This window comes from Pteropus vampyrus, unplaced genomic scaffold, assembly GCF_000151845.1.
Source record: "Pteropus vampyrus isolate Shadow unplaced genomic scaffold, Pvam_2.0 Scaffold526, whole genome shotgun sequence".
Taxonomy (NCBI): domain Eukaryota; kingdom Metazoa; phylum Chordata; class Mammalia; order Chiroptera; family Pteropodidae; genus Pteropus; species Pteropus vampyrus.
In genome coordinates this window covers 260,823-274,628 of record NW_011889307.1, presented here as the reverse complement: position 1 = coordinate 274,628, position 13,806 = coordinate 260,823, and the positions used below count along the sequence as shown (strand labels likewise).

The following is a 13,806-nucleotide window of genomic DNA, read 5'->3' as shown; positions in this document are numbered from 1 at the left end:
AGTTGGAGCTCTGTTTCCTCAATTTTGCAGATTAACATCAAGTGATACTTTACATGGTCCCTGGTGGGCATTTCTTTCTGTGGGCTGCTGGCATCCATAGGCACTGTGAACCTTTTTGGCTGTATCTGTAAACTAGCCCCTGGCCTTTGGCTTTGGAATTCCTGGTTTCTGACCTAAAGGGTACCCAGATTATACAAAGCTAAAACGTTTCTATTTACTGAAGTCTGAGACATAATTGTCACTTGTAGTGAACTGGTAAAAAGACATACTGAGCTATTAAGACTAGTCTGTCACTAATTTGGGGCAATTCTTTGTGCTTTATGAAATTAAGTTCAAACTAATTATTTACTGCTTTATTCTTTGCCCACATTGTTTCCAGTGTTTAACTGAAGGCATTTCAGATTTTAAAAGTATTTTTCTTCAATATAGAAAGCTCTAGAAAAATTAAAAGTGTATTGTTATAGGGTGACATAATGATGAGTTTTTAAAAATTAAACTTGAAAGAAACTCAGTAAATAATCTTGGCTTAAAAACACATTGAATTTTTTTAAAAATAGGCTTTATTTTTTAGAGCAGTTTTAAATCCATAGAAAAATTGAGCGAAAATTACATAATGTTCCCATGTATACCCTGCACCCTCACATGCACAGCCTCCCCCAGTATCAGCATCCCCCACCAGAGTGGTACATTTGTTACAATCTGTGAGCCTATATTGATGCATCATTATCACCCCAAGTCCATATTCCGGTTTACTCTTGGTGTTGTACATTCTACACGCTAAGTTTTTAAACACAAAAATGTTGTTAAATTTTACTTTCAGAATTTTATTTTTAGTCTCCAAGTCTGAAGATTCAAATTAAAGATATTTATTTTATTCCTTCCCTTCTTTCTTTCCATAAGATTCTAGTGGCCTACTTTAAAATTAAAAGACCACTTATTTGCACCAAATCTTTGATAATTATGTACAAAATCTCCAGATCCACTGATGGGTATTCTTAAATTCTGAACATCATTGCTTTTCATTTGATTTCCTCCTCATTTATTATTTGAAGCCACTTGAATCATTCCATGAGGAAAGAATGCATACTTGCATCATGGATCTAAACAGAGGAAGTAATTCCAGAGCAAAAACTGAGGGCCAGTTAGACTGGTGCCTCTCACTGTATCGGTCATAGGAATCATCTGGGCCTTTTCTTATGTGGTTCAGGAACTCTGGGGTAGGGCCCAGGGTTCTGTGTTTCTAACCTTCCCAGGCGACGCTAGTGCTGCTTACCTACACTTTGAGTAGTGAGGTGTTAGACTGTATTTCTCAGTGATATAATTTTACTTGAATGAAAGAATTCATGAGATTTGGGGCTTCCTCTTTTTTATTTTCTCAGTATGCAAAGGGGCCAAAGCAGATATTGTATTCTTGACTGATGCTTCCTGGAGTATTGGGGATGATAATTTTAACAAAGTTGTAAAGTTCATCTTCAACACTGTGGGAGCCTTTGATGAAATCAGTCCTGCTGGAATTCAGGTGGGTGCTGTTTCATAGGTGGCTATTCATTTGTAATGTGTTGCTATCTCCTTTAAACTTCTCCTTTTAAGTAGAAAGACTTTTCAGTACAAATTCCATTTTGAGTTTTGTTATTTGCCATTTTCATTACACATGTATTTTTGGGAATGGGTTGGGTGTAAATGATAAACAGAAAAATAAATATTCCCTTTGGTATTCTCTTTGGCTAGATAATATTCCTGTCAGAGAATTTAGGGGATTCTGACTCTAACTTCCTGCTTAAAACTCTGACAATGATACATTTCTATAAAAGGTCATCTAATGTTCTGGAAATTAATGCACTGTGATTGTCACACTCTGTTAAGTCAGAGGAGTCAGTGATGAATAGTGACAGAAATGGGTGTGTAGAGCCCTGCTGCCCTCTCTGTCTTGGCATTGCAGATATTACCTTGACCAGAAGAATAGCCATTATTGACTGTAAGGGTGTATTATTTGTTTTCCCAAAATAACTACCAATTATTTTGTTGTAGAATTAGTCCAAAAGTATTTGTTTTACTAGAGTAGGAACTTAGAGAAGTTTATCTTTCCGTGAAAGTATGAGGGGCCTCGAAAAGTAATTCATCATTTAGCAGTAACTTACCTGTAAATCTAAGAATCTCTTCCACTAATCTCGATATACACATAAACTGAACACTCAGAGCCAGTGACTCTAAACTTTTTTGGGGGATCTTCCCAGACCTCTCTGAGAATATGTTTAAAGTTATTATTAGCTACTTCTTGGATTCTGCAATCTTGAAGACCTACTTCAAATTCCACTCTTTCTGGAGAGGCTTCCTTGATGGCTTTTGACATTCCTTGCTCTTGAAGGATTTGTCTCTATTATTATTATAGCAAGTATCACTTTATATTGTCATTATTTGTATGCCTCTCTTTTGTCTAAATCATTGACTCCTTAAAGCAAAAGACTGTATTGTATTATTATTCTTTTGAATTCTCTTCTTTCCTTCCCCATTCCTCTTGATGAGTTTTCTCCTTTATTTTGGCACTTTTACTGTTTCATTGTGGCATCTTAGAAGCATTATGAAAATAAGAGATTTTGACATAAACCACAAACAAATCATGTCTTCTTATATGGAAGAGTACTTTATGGAATATACTAAATTTCAAATCCCCAGATAACCCTGTGGATGTTGTTCTAACCCAAAAGAGTAAAGAGTAGAGTCAGGCTAGTTATATTCTCAATTTAATATGTCAACAACTAAGTCACTTTTCATCCTTTTAAAAATTTAAGATATCTAATAAAAACTAAAAAATAACTATCATATTTTATTGACTTCTATGTGCCAGATACTTTGTATACATGATTACTAGTCCTTAAAACAAGCATAGAAAGTAAGTATAATTATCTCCGTTTTATTGATGAGGAAGTCCAAACCTGGAGATGTTGGAAACTTGCCCAATGTCACATGGCTGTTAATTGGCAGAGCTAGGATTGTAGTCCTATGTCCTGACTACAAAGTCTGTACTCTTTCCACTAAATCACACTGCCACTAAATTTGCGATGAGTGCTGATTACTGTCACATGTGTGACACTTTTGTATTGCCATGAAGAATGGGTGTAGTCAGAAAGGGCAGTTGACTGAGAACCTGTTGTTTAGTCAGCGTTTGAGTTCTAGATGGTGTGTTCTCATTTCTAATTCTGGAACCTTACTGCTCCCCAGTTTTACCTATCCCTTCCTGTCTTAGAGAAAGGTACTACATGAATACAGTATATTTACATTTCAATATCAATTATTAATTTTAATGAAGATTAGAAATTAGAGAATTTAATGAGATAACAGTAGTCAGTGTTATTACTAGCTATAAAAAGCTTATAATTTTGTTGTATCTGAAACACTTCTTTTTCCCATTCTGCAGCTAGGGGAATCACTGGAAAATTAAAATATAAAAAGGGATTACATACCCTCATTACCAAATTACATTTTTTTTAGGTGTCATTTGTGCAGTACAGTGATGAGGTCAAGTCTGAGTTCAAGCTGAACACGTACAACGACAAAGCCCTAGCCCTTGGGGCCCTCCAGAATATTAGGTACAGAGGAGGAAACACAAGAACAGGTACAATTAATAGACCTTCACTCTTCTAAGCATTTGGAGTGGTAGAACTGAGTATACAATTTCACTCTAATATTCAAATTCTTATCATTTGGGTGTGACAAATGGCATTTGAATAGTTTGCACTGAGGTGATACTAAAATGTTCCATGACACACTCTATAGGTAAGGCTCTCACGTTTATCAAGGAAAAGGTCTTGACCTGGGAGAGTGGCATGAGGAAGAATGTCCCCAAGGTGCTGGTTGTGGTCACAGATGGTCGGTCACAGGACGAGGTCAAGAAGGCAGCTTTGATCATCCAGCAGTCAGGTAAGCCCAGGAAAGAATTTGATGTGTAGTAATTGCACTCAGCATTTTAATGGTTTTAAATGTTCAGGAATTAGTGCAAAACCCCCCAAATTGCTGATTTTACTTCATTGTTACTGTTTAATCTGTACTTCATACTCTAAATTATATTTAATTGTGGAATGGTTTGGTAATTGCTTAGAAATAACATGGTGTAGTTTTTGTATAAGATGTGACTCAGGGGCTGTCAAAGAGCAAACCAGATTTCCCTGCGGTGGCCGGGCGGCTATGAAATGCAATGATGAGATGATCCTAGAAGTGAGTCTTGATGCTGCTTCCTGTGCAAGGGGAGACATAGGGAAGCCTTTACTTGAGTACAGCCTTGAAGATGCAGGCCCAAAGCAGAATGCTGAAAGGTATACTGCAGATGAGGAGCAGCCAGACCTTAGTGACATGTCTTTGGGGCAGATATGGGCAACCAAGCATCCTGATAGCCTCCTGGCAGCACTGCCCTTATTTGGGATTAGCAGAAGTGAAACTAGGTCTTTTCAGTACTTGCATTAACCCCTACCCCCACCCCTAGCCAGGGTCCGAGGTGGATATATTTTAGAGATAATTCTATGCTATGTATTATCTACTGTAGTATTGCAAAGTACTTTGTTACAGGGAATTAGATTCATCTTTTCATAAATCATTGCTCTTATGTAATGTACTTTGAGCAGATTTCAGCATATTTTGTGCTTCCTAGCTGATTTAAATTGGGATTATGAATGCTTACTCCTCAAGTTACCTTATTTAGATATACCTAATTCCTTATATAGTTTATTTTTTGTAGTCAAATTAAGCTTTTGGAGTGAAAACTTTGTTTATTTGTATTAACCTAAATAAATGAAAGTTTATTGTCAGTGGAAATTGTAGATTCCATTTTAAAAGTGACCAAAATGCTGTCTTTGACCCTGAGTTTGTTGAGAAAATCAGTTTCGAGAATCAAATTTTAAAATGAGCCCATTCTTTCTTTCTGAGTCAGGCTGGCTTAAAATGTTAATGATGCCTAAGAATGCTGCAGAATTCATGGGTATGTTAGGACTGTGGTTCCATGGAAGGGAATACACATCATGTTGTCTTGCTACTATTAAAGTGTTTGTCTTTTAATTGTTAGCCTTTTATTCTAGGAAATCCAATTTTATAAGCTAGAGGATAGGAAGACCTGGCATAAGTACATATTCATGAAAGAAAGTTTATGTTAATGAAAAGGATCTGCTGTATACACTGAGAAAATACAGCATTGTTTTGAGTTGTTTAAATAGTAAAGGACTAAAAAAGGGCTATGTAATTCACTCTATAAACACTGCTCTGCAGGGTTCAGCGTCTTTGTAGTTGGTGTGGCTGATGTTGAGTACAATGAGCTTGCCAATATAGCCAGCAAACCAAGCGAACGGCACGTATTCATTGTGGATGACTTCGAATCTTTTGAGAAGATAGAGGACAACCTCATTACATTTGTCTGTGAAACTGCCACTTCAAGTAAGTCCTGGTCCACATGGATCTATAGTCTCGTTTGTTTTGAAAAATGACTACTTAGCAGGCTATTCCCTACCCTATATGGGATTAAGTCTGTGCAGAAATAGATCCTGGGAAATCACTTGAGAACCTGATGAATCATTGATCCTATTGAGATCATGCTAAATGTGTGCTTGTCAAAGTCCATTTTTAGCTTTGAAGATGTAATATACTCCTTGTATGGAAATAAAGGGTTTTAGTATATCGCTTTCCCACCATCCCAATGCTTGTGACATTCAAGTAAATTAGTCTTCAGTTTAGGAACGCATTTATAGAAACATTTCTGTGAGACGAAGGTTTTCCCTGTTAGTAATCAATTGGTATTTGTTCTGTTGACATTTGTGCTTTAAGAGAGCAATGAAAAAACTGTCTTGTGCATGTGTGCTCCATAGAAATTCGTGTGGTTCCCATTTGTTTTTTTGGGTGTAGATTTTTCTCGTTATACCAAGATCTCATGTTCAACTTTTAAAATACAGTGGACAAAAGATTGATTATTTGTCAATTATCCTCCCTATCCATAAGCACTGGTTCTTGGGGTATTAGATTATGGAGTCAGTTATGTGGCTCATCTAGACTCCTGATCCTAAGCAGGGCTATGCTTTACGAGTGTTATATTTTCACCTATTAAACTTTATATTAAAAACTCAGAAGTTTGATGAGGTGGCAGTAGTAGAAAAATGTCAGTAATTTACTATGAAAACTGACCTGGAAGCTCAGAAGGAAGGCGCACTGGTGAAAGTGAGTAGGGATCTGCAGTTGTCTCCTGTGCACTCTTGGTGGTCCTGACAACCCCTTTCTGATATCCCTGGCTTTGTGGGTCCCAGGGCGAAAACTACTGCCCACTGTCACTGTTCCATGGTGCTTGGTAGACAGCATGAGGCGTGGGGGCTTGGCAGAGAAGAGGGTTGGATAGGGACAAACTTCTCCTGCCTTTATACAAATCTGAAATTCCCTGGGTGAAAAATTCTTTAATCTATTGAAAAACATCTGACATTTTTTCCTTTAATTCTATTTTACTGTTCTTAAGAACTTTGTAAAATTCCAAGGGGACCAGAGCAATATAGGTCAATAATATAATTTCTCCTATGCACAGTTTTTATAAACGCATGAACAATTTCATTACTTTATATATATACAACATTGCTTTCTGTACATATACAATGTTTGCATATTGTGTTGGTGAAATGTACTTAAAGAACGCTGTACATTTCAGGTTGTCCTCTCATATATTTGGATGGCTACACCTCACCAGGTAAGCATTTATACTCTTGGGTTAATTTATTTCAGGTTTTAAGCAATAAAATAATTTAAATGACCTCACTTCAATATTTTCTTTCCTGATGCAAAGGTTTCAAGATGCTTGAAGCATACAACCTGACAGAAAAGAATTTTGCTTCTGTACAAGGAGTCTCTTTGGAGTCGGGGTCTTTTCCCAGCCACTCCTCTTACAGGCTTCAGAAGAACGCCTTTGTAAATCAGCCTACAGTGTAAGTGTGGCAATAGGAGGTTCTTTTTCTTTTAATGGGCCAGAAGCTTTTTTGAGGCTCTGGAGATCCTTGCTGACTTCTCAGAATGCTGGAATTTTAGAATTGTCAAAAGACTCTTTATGGATGACCTAGCTTAATTTCCATTTAAGGAAATTTGGGTTACAGTTGGGTTAAGTTTCTTCCATCAGGTCACACAGGAGACTAGGACTTGCTCTTAGACCTGAGAACCTCATCTTGTTCCTGCAGTTTGAGATTACTGACCCTTTTGAATTTAAGGCTAGGATTGTACTTTTGCTTTTTTAAGGGAGGTTGTTTAAACAGGAAGGCAACTTATTATTTTGAACATTTCCGCCTGTGGTGCAGAGGCACTGGATGGAATAAGCGCAGAACGAGAGCAGTGTTCTTTCCAGAGTTTCAGACCTCCAGAAGATGAAAGACCGCAGAAGTTTGGCTTGTCCGTGTTCAGAAAGGCAGCAGTTAGTTTTTATTGGCCGATGCTCTGGCAATCTGTTGGGTAGCTCTAGATGTTGTTGTTTTACTTCATGAAAGTTTACACCTGGGTACGATAACCAAAATATGTATTTCTTGTTCATTAGAATAAAAACATTTTAATCTTGAGAAATATGTGTTTGGCAACTTATGGAGAGAAAAGAACAAGAAGAAATAAAGCTTTCAGTAACATAAGACAGGGTCAGAAAATGCTATCTGAAATTTGAAATGCTTTGGGAAAGCTGACGGAAAATTCAGACTAAAAGCAAAACTAATTTATCTTAAGAAAGCACAGATCATATTGTTGTAGTTTGACTACGCTGTAAGTTCCTAACTCTTTTTCGGTCAACCAACATGGATTCATGGTTTTAGTTTTTCGGTGAACCTTAATACCCCGTGTTTAATGCTCAGTCACCTCAAGGTATGATACCTACATTTTAACTAACGACAGCCTGTGTTCTCTCAGGAGTCAGAACTAGTGACTGAAAGCATAAACGCAATTCAATTATTTTTGTCATAATCATACATTAACTGAGAAAGGAGAAAAATGGATAAAGTTCGACATGAATTAATTTGGAGAAGATATTATTTTTAACATGGGATATTACGAAGATAGTAGATTTTTAACATGCAAAAGATATTATGTTGGCTTACCCAGAACATATGTTTTAAGAAGCAGGGCAGCATTACATTCCATAAGTACCACTGGTATGGAACATGAAACCTCAAGAGACATTCTGTGTCCTCTGTCAAAATTAATGGAGGAATGGCTTTTAAGAGCTGATTATCAAGGCCTTTTACTTACTTTCAGAAATAGTGTTATTAAGTGGTCTCAGACAGAAAACCATCAATTTTCCTTCAGAGGTTCCACTTGAATACTGACTGACTCACTCTGGAAGGAAATATGGAAGCACATTTTTTGTCTAATAGCCTTAGAGCCAAGAAACATTTCTTTTTAATTGAATCGCATCCTTTTGTCACCATTAAACATTTGCACATGTACATGTCCTTAACACTTATTACTGGCTTTATTTTTGGGAACCTGTGAGCTTCTGGAGATTATTTGATTTATTTCAAGGAAGGAATTTGGAAGTGTAAAAACTACTAGAGATAGGGAGAAATTAAAACCTTAAGTCATCTTACTTATGATCTCATTCCCCTGACATTGGAAATTAAGTATATTTGGTCAGGTTCATTGTCTTTGAATTAGATCCATAGATATAATGTTTATCAGTCTAAAATTATATAGTTTTATAATCATTTATGTATCTAGAAAAAATTTGTTATTAACAGTAAGATAAAAAACCGTTTGGCAATTTCCCAATCTTTTGTGACTTTATCAGATCATAAAATTCTATTACTACTTACGTAATAAACCTTTAGTGTTTGTTCTTTTGATGTCTTTCCTAAAATTTCCCTCTTCTAATATGTAGCTGGATTATTATAAATGACTTTTAATACTGCCCATAATGAAATTTTGGTCCAAAGATTTAAAATATTCTCTATTTCTGATGAAAAATATCAATTAATTAATTTTGTTTTATACAACAGAGATCTACACCCAAATGGACTCCCTCCTTCATACACAATTATATTATTGTTCAGACTTCTCCCAGAAACTCCTAGTGACCCCTTTGCAATTTGGCAGATCACAGACAGAGACTACAAACCACAAGTTGGAGTAATTGCAGATCGTAAGGATTTTTATCTTATTTTAAGGCACATCTATACATAGTTTTTATTGTTTTCTCTCCTCTTTTCTCTTTAAGAACCTTCTGAATATATGTATATATTTACTTGATATATGCTTTTATGTTTAATGCTTTAAAAATATAACATATAAGTAAATATTCGAATTACATTTTATGTCAACCAAAATTACTGTTTTTTTTAGAAACCTCTCCAACAAGAATTATTTATTAATACTTTTAATATAAAGTATACCATGCATGGGTTAATAACAATTGTATGTTGATTACAGCTTCTAGCAAGACATTATCATTCTTTAACAAGGATACAAGAGGTGAGGTGCAGACTGTTACATTTGACACAGAAGAAGTGAAGACATTATTTTATGGAAGTTTTCATAAGGTAAAAAGATTATCTGGTTACTTATAGAAAAAAGAATATGACTTAAAAATTTAAAATAACATTATTTATTAAAATGTCATGGTAAATTTGTAGAAAAATGGCTATGTCTTTTAAAAATAAAATCTTTACATCTTCATGACTCTTTGTAACACAGGGAATATACTCAAGGATATTATGATAACTACGTATGGTGTCAAGAGGATAATAGAGTTATTGGGGGGATCACTTCGTGGAGTTATATAAATGTCCAACCACTATGCCATACACCTGATACTAATACAATATTGAATGTCAACTGTAATTGAAAAATAAAAAAATAAAAAAATAAACATCAAATAATATAGAAAAATAAATAAAAACAAAATCTTATTTTGGAGAATTAGATTAACTCAAAGAAGAAAATTTAAAATAATACAAAATTTCTACTCATCAAAAGGGATAACTGTTATTAACATTTTGACATATTTTTAATACTAATATCTTCTCAAAACTGGAATCACATAGTATACAAAATATTGTATGTCTATTTTTTCTACCTATCATTTTATTGTGAATCTTTAGGTCATTTTGTTTCAAAAGCTTAATTTTTATGGATTATATTTTAATTGATAGAATTACTATTTTATAGAGACCAGTAAGCTGCTTCTGCTTGCTTGTTTATTGTAAATTTACAAACATACTAGTCTAAAAGTTATCATTATCTACCAAAATAATTAAGAAAAGTGTTTTTGAGATTAACTTTTACATGAACGCACTTATGACTTCTCTAAAAAAAAATCTTTTTAACATTCTAAGGTACATTCTTAGGAGATTGTCTATTTTTATTGATCTAAATTTTTTGTCTGTCAACATCCAAGAATAATAGAGACTTTCTATTAGGTTTTTAAAGGATGATTAATTGACAAATGAGAATATTGAAGTTTGGAACATTAGAAATGAAGAGAACAATGTAGGTTAGGAATGGACTTTTTAATGGTTTTTCTTCATCTTTAGGTTAAGTTAACAGAAGGAATACTACTTGTTGCACAAGTGGTCCAAAAGGTTTCCAGAGTGGCACTCAGAAAGTTAGTCTCCATACATAGAAGACAAATATTTCCAGTTCAATCTGCTTCTCAAGTGAAAATTGAAGAAGTTTTATGTATTTGAGTAGATTTAGCTGCATTTCTTACTGATTATATTCCTGAGAATTTTGGTTTCTTTTCAGAATGTATTTCTTATTCATGAATTAGATTCTTGGTAAAGACAGTAAGGGACTCTTCTCATGGGCTCAGAGAGGCTGCAATGTGCACATTAGTGAGAGACAAAGAAACAATGAAGGAAAAACGAAAATCTTTGAGTATAATAGCATATCCACTTAACAGTTTACAGACTTTTAAGGTGAAACTCAGTAAAATAAATGCCTCACTGGGAAAGCACATTCTAGTTTGACAAATATTATTAACTTCAACTGCTCTTTATCTAATAATAGAATCTGGCAAAGTTCTTATGAATTTTTTTGGCTCATTGATACACCTATTAAACTTATGTTTGACTAACTTGCTAAAAAAGGATTATTTTATTTTTCCTTTCATACCCACTGTAGATACTAGAAATTTAGCCATACAGTAGCTGACCTACTGTTAACCATTTAGGGACTATTATTTTTTAATTTTAAACTTTCAATGAATGCTTTATTTTACTTGAACAAAAAAAGACGATACTTTGCAGAGGTCTATAGTGACAGTCATTAATTAAGCAATCAAGTTAATTATTTTTTGACATTTCCTTCTTTATTTGCTTTTATAGAGAAGCATTATATTCCTAGATTTTGCATAATGCCTCTTCTTTCTCCTCACAAGCTCTGTTTTCTCCTCAAGTTCTTTACCTTTTTTTCCCATTATGTGTTACTTTTATTAGTTTCTCCTATACTCTTCACTATAGTCTTTTCTCTCCTCCATTCCTCCACCCCATTCTTTTAACCTACTGTCACGTATCCCATCAATTCAAGTACTAAGTTCAATCACTATTAGCAATTTATATTCTTTACTGATTCAAGGCTTCAGACACTCTTATTTTCCATCTAATATGGGAACTGAAGTCCTTCAATCCTTGGGGTAATGAGTAATACTCTGATAGCAGGAAATTGGTGAAAATGACATGGCAGGGAGCTCAGGGGAAATAGGGGATAGGCTGGCTAAAAGATTAAGTAGGGAATGGAAGACAGCTGTTGCTTGAGAATTCTCTTGAAAAGTATTTTGTGTCTCCATTCTATTGTAAAAGATGACATAGATCCAAATGAGAAAAAGTTAAATAGATGAAAAATGAAGTTTTAGGGAATGGCAGAGCTTGGGACAGTAGATGAGTTGGCAAGAGTCTTCCTACTTCTTTTTCTGGTCTATGACCAAAATGTTTTGCAGTTGGGAAATAGTCTTTAAATACGTGAGACAATGATCTACAGATGAAGAGTTCACTCTGAAATATAAGTATGCATGTGCAATATGTATATATGTGTAATAAAACATATAGATGAGATTGTAGCAAAATGTTTTTAGCATGTGCTTTTTTATGGTTGGCATTAAATAACCAGTGTTATTTGGAATAATTTTGTTACAAATTAAAAATTTTGATTTGGATATTATGCTTTTTCAGGTACTTGGTAATATTTGCCTCTGAGATTGTTCATACAAGAGCCAGCAAATAAGTTTTCATTCTTATCGAATAATACATATCTTGAGAATGCTTGTATGGTGGTCTTCTTGAATTCAATATTAAATGACTGCTGGGGGCATTTAAAGTTTATTTATTTTTAGTTAAGTATATATTACTCTCCTATAAATACAATAACTAATTAATATTTACCATTATAGATGCGCTAAATTATTATTTTGGGGGTGATTCTCTGTGGAAAAATATTTACTGTTCGAAAAAATCTCTAGGGATTATTCTTATGCTTATTGGCTCAAAGAATTTAAGGGAATTTCTGTCCCTTTTAACTTGGAGCCAAACTTTTCAAAATAATCAAGTGCTTACTTGAATATTTGTGCTGTGATAAATGGGAACTATCAGCATAACTACAAACTAAAGATTGCCCGTAACCATTTTTTTACATTGTTGAAATATAAATGTTTTATTAATTATCTGTACTAATCGATTTCTTAAGATTCTGAATGTCCTCAATATGAGACAAAAATAAACTGACAAAGTCTTTACTTCTAAAGAAATTGAATCTTGAATCTACTGATTTTCAGAGCTGAATCTCTATAGAAGACACATGCTGGTTTTCACTATGTTAGGTATCTATATGGTATGCAAATTCTTTTGATTGATATTAGAAAATAAATTAAAAATTGAATTTAGCAAAATCAGTAGAAGACATTTGAAGTTCCTTTGTACTGAATCTAATAATGTATTAATGATTTATTAACTTATACTTGAATAGTTCTTTGTAGTTTACAGAGTCATTTAATTTACCACATTATCTCTGGTCATCTCAGTAAGAATACATACTAGGAAAATAAGAAATTATGCATGTATATGTGGATGAAGGAAACTGAGACCCAGAGAGATTAAGCGGGTCATTTGATTGGATGTTGTTAATAAATGACATTGACATTACAACTTGGTTTTGGATTTTAGTCTAAGACTCTTTTTTTGGGATGAGAATAACATAAAGAACATATTTTTAAACCTGTGATCTGAAATATACAGAAGTCAGCTAATATTTCGGTGGTAGAAAATTTATAATGGAAACATATGATCTTTTTAGGTTCATATTGTAGTGACCTCAAAAAGTGTAAAGATTTACATTGACTGCTACGAAATTATAGAAAAAGACATCAAGGAAGCCGGAAATATCACAACAGATGGTTATGAAATTCTTGGAAAACTACTTAAAGGGGAGAGGAAATCAGCCACAGTAAGAAACACATATTTATTTATTTTTGGTAACTTGTATTAAGATTGAAATGGCATTTTTAAGTAATTGGCGAGTTTTTTTTTTTTCTTAGTGAGTTTTAAATTGTTAAATTTCTTGGACAGATTGAAACATTAGTAAAGTTACATTCAGAAAATATGCTACTGTCAGAATGTAATAATGTGCTTTATTGCTAAAAATAAAATAAGATGTCAAGGCAACAGAGAATATCATGTAGTCATCTTGAAATGATTGAATTGGAGAGTCCAGCATAAATTATTGCCAGGAAATCTAAAATAATTCATTTTTTATTCTTCAAAGATAGTAATTGTTAGTATAAATTTATGCAGTCAAGACATTAAGCATGTGTGGACACTGGCTGTGACCATCACT

General features: G+C 34.0%; 1 protein-coding gene across 1 annotated transcript in view; it reads left to right on the top strand.

Annotated features, from left to right (window-relative positions):
- The window catches only part of COL12A1 (collagen type XII alpha 1 chain), a 115,057-nt gene that overhangs the window by 77,813 nt on the left and 23,438 nt on the right, over positions 1–13,806 (top strand). The window contains exons 41-49 of the mRNA XM_023525102.1: positions 1,325–1,519; positions 3,490–3,613; positions 3,775–3,918; positions 5,254–5,418; positions 6,668–6,706; positions 6,803–6,941; positions 8,982–9,124; positions 9,412–9,521; positions 13,267–13,416. Of these exons, the coding sequence (XP_023380870.1) occupies positions 1,325–1,519; positions 3,490–3,613; positions 3,775–3,918; positions 5,254–5,418; positions 6,668–6,706; positions 6,803–6,941; positions 8,982–9,124; positions 9,412–9,521; positions 13,267–13,416 (1,209 nt within the window). The remainder of the gene's footprint in view (positions 1–1,324; positions 1,520–3,489; positions 3,614–3,774; positions 3,919–5,253; positions 5,419–6,667; positions 6,707–6,802; positions 6,942–8,981; positions 9,125–9,411; positions 9,522–13,266; positions 13,417–13,806) is intronic.